General features: G+C 39.4%; 1 protein-coding gene across 1 annotated transcript in view; it reads left to right on the top strand.

Annotated features, from left to right (window-relative positions):
- Positions 1-1,376, top strand: part of DDX59 (DEAD-box helicase 59) — a 28,721-nt gene extending 27,345 nt beyond the window's left edge. The window contains exon 7 of the mRNA XM_089688689.1: positions 901-1,376. Coding sequence (XP_089544815.1) covers positions 901-1,158 — 258 coding nt within the window. The 3' untranslated portion in view covers positions 1,159-1,376. The remainder of the gene's footprint in view (positions 1-900) is intronic.
- Positions 1,377-2,180: the final 804 nt, after the last annotated feature.

Genomic DNA, 2,180 nt, shown 5'->3' with positions numbered 1-2,180 from the left:
TGCTATAACGTTCGTGGAGATACCTCACATGTGTGGTGCGGGACCTACATACAGTTGCAAGAAAAAGTATGTGAACCCCTTGGGATTACGTGGAGTTTTGCATAATTTGGGCATAAAATGTGCTCTGAACGTCATCTAAGTCACAATAGAAGAACACAGTCTGCTGAACATAATACTACACAAACATTAGATGTTGCCATGGTTTAATTGCACATAACATGTAAACATTCACAGTGCAGGGAGGAAAAAGTATGTGAACCTTTGGACTTAATAACTGGTTGACCCTCCTTTGGCAGCAATAACCTGAACCAAACGTTTCCTGTAGTTGCAGATCAGACCTGCACAACGATCTGGAGTAATTTTGGACCACTCCTTTTCACAAAACTGTTTCAGTGTAGCAATATTCTTGGGATGTCTGGTGTGAATCGCTCTCTTAAGGTCATGCCACAGCATTTGAATCGGGTTGAGGTCAGGACTGGGCCACTCCAGAAGGCGTATTCTGTGCTGTTGCAGCCATTGTTTTTTTGAATTACTTGTATGCTTTGGGTCATTGTCCTGTTGCATCACCCATCCTCTGCGGAGCTTCAGTTGGCGGACAGATGGTCGTACGGTTTCCTGCAAAATGTCTTGATAAACTCTGGAATTCATTTTCCCATCAATGACAACAATCCGTCCAGGCCCTGAGGCAGCAAAGCAGCCCTAAACTATGATGCTCCCTTCGCCATGTTTTACAGTGGGGATGAGGTTTTGATGTTTGTGTGCTGTGCCTTTTTTTCTCCACACATAGTGTTGTGTGTTCTTCCCAAACAACTGTACTCAATTGTACTCAAATAGGTTATAAAGTGTCTTTACTCAATTTTTTTTATTTAAGTAATTATTTTTTCACTTTTTTTTGTGCAGATCGGAAGAGTAGGAAGACTTGGCAACCGAGGAACTGCTATTACATTTATTAATAAAAACAACAAAAACTTATTCTGGGACTTGGTGAAAAGAGTACAGCCCACTGGGTCACTTCTTCCACCTCAGCTACTCAACTCCCCCTATCTCCTTGAGCAAAAGAGACTAGAGCAGAGAAAGCATCAAGACCAAGGGAGGTTGGTTACAGGAAACCAAATTCTTGATCTCATTCATAAACATGACAAACAAGGACACAAATAACAACTGGCCCTGCATCCTTTGTTGGCTGAGCAGCAGATACCTTGCTGTGTCCCTTTATTTTCTCTGTGGAAGAAAGTATGGCAACAGACATATGATAAACATTTGCTCTCATTGTAGAGATGTTATTCACTGTGATTAAATGGGATAATTCAGTTATGAATATGTATTAGATGCACTTTGTGTAATAACCTTCATAAAACCTTTTTTTTTTTTTTTTTCACAGCTTCAGCCTGTATTTATTATTTGCTTAAAGCTGAACTCCAGGAATTATAATTTTTGCATACTTACATTGGTCCAGCTTGCCTTGATGTAAATATGCTCTCACTGTATGTAGCATGTGTGACAACAGCAGTGTCCGATCTGTTTCTTTCACCAATATGTGAAAAACTGCTGGACAGATTTCACTGTGCTGCCAGTATGTGATGAATGTGGAGTAAACTCACACTGCCCAGTGCTGCACAGAGATTTTTCTCGTAATCTAGTTGCCAGCAGACTGAAAGTAATTGACACTGGGTTTGGTTAAGTGCACAGTGAATCTGTTACTAAACAGCTGCCACCATGTGTTTTATCAGAAACACGCTCTTTTCACAATATCTGTGATAACAATTATTACTTTTGAGAAATGTCTGTAATACACATTGTCATACCAGATGGGAATGTTTCATATAATATAATATTATTTAATAAGAAAAAGGGTAAAATGGTGCAAACAAAATAAAAAAAAAAAGACCAAAATACAGCAGCTAGATTTTCATGCATAACGTACCTTAATAACCACTGTCGCAGCTCAATGTTCAATCTTGAGAAACAGAAGATAAGTGAGCGCTTATGTGACAATATATACTAAGCAGCAGCTGTACACCAGAAAAGGCACCGTATCAAGCCTTCAATAGCATATATATGTAAAGGGAGGGAGGTGCAGCGCTATATATGCAGACAAATGATGAATAAACACCGATAATGCACAATAATAAACGGTGACTGTAAGTTAATAACGCCACTAAATGGTGGCTAAGGTGAGA

This window comes from Staurois parvus, unplaced genomic scaffold, assembly GCF_062004578.1.
Source record: "Staurois parvus isolate SC_StPar_1 unplaced genomic scaffold, SC_StPar_1.0 ptg000450l, whole genome shotgun sequence".
NCBI lineage: Eukaryota > Metazoa > Chordata > Amphibia > Anura > Ranidae > Staurois > Staurois parvus.
This window is presented reverse-complemented; position numbering and strand designations above follow the sequence as displayed.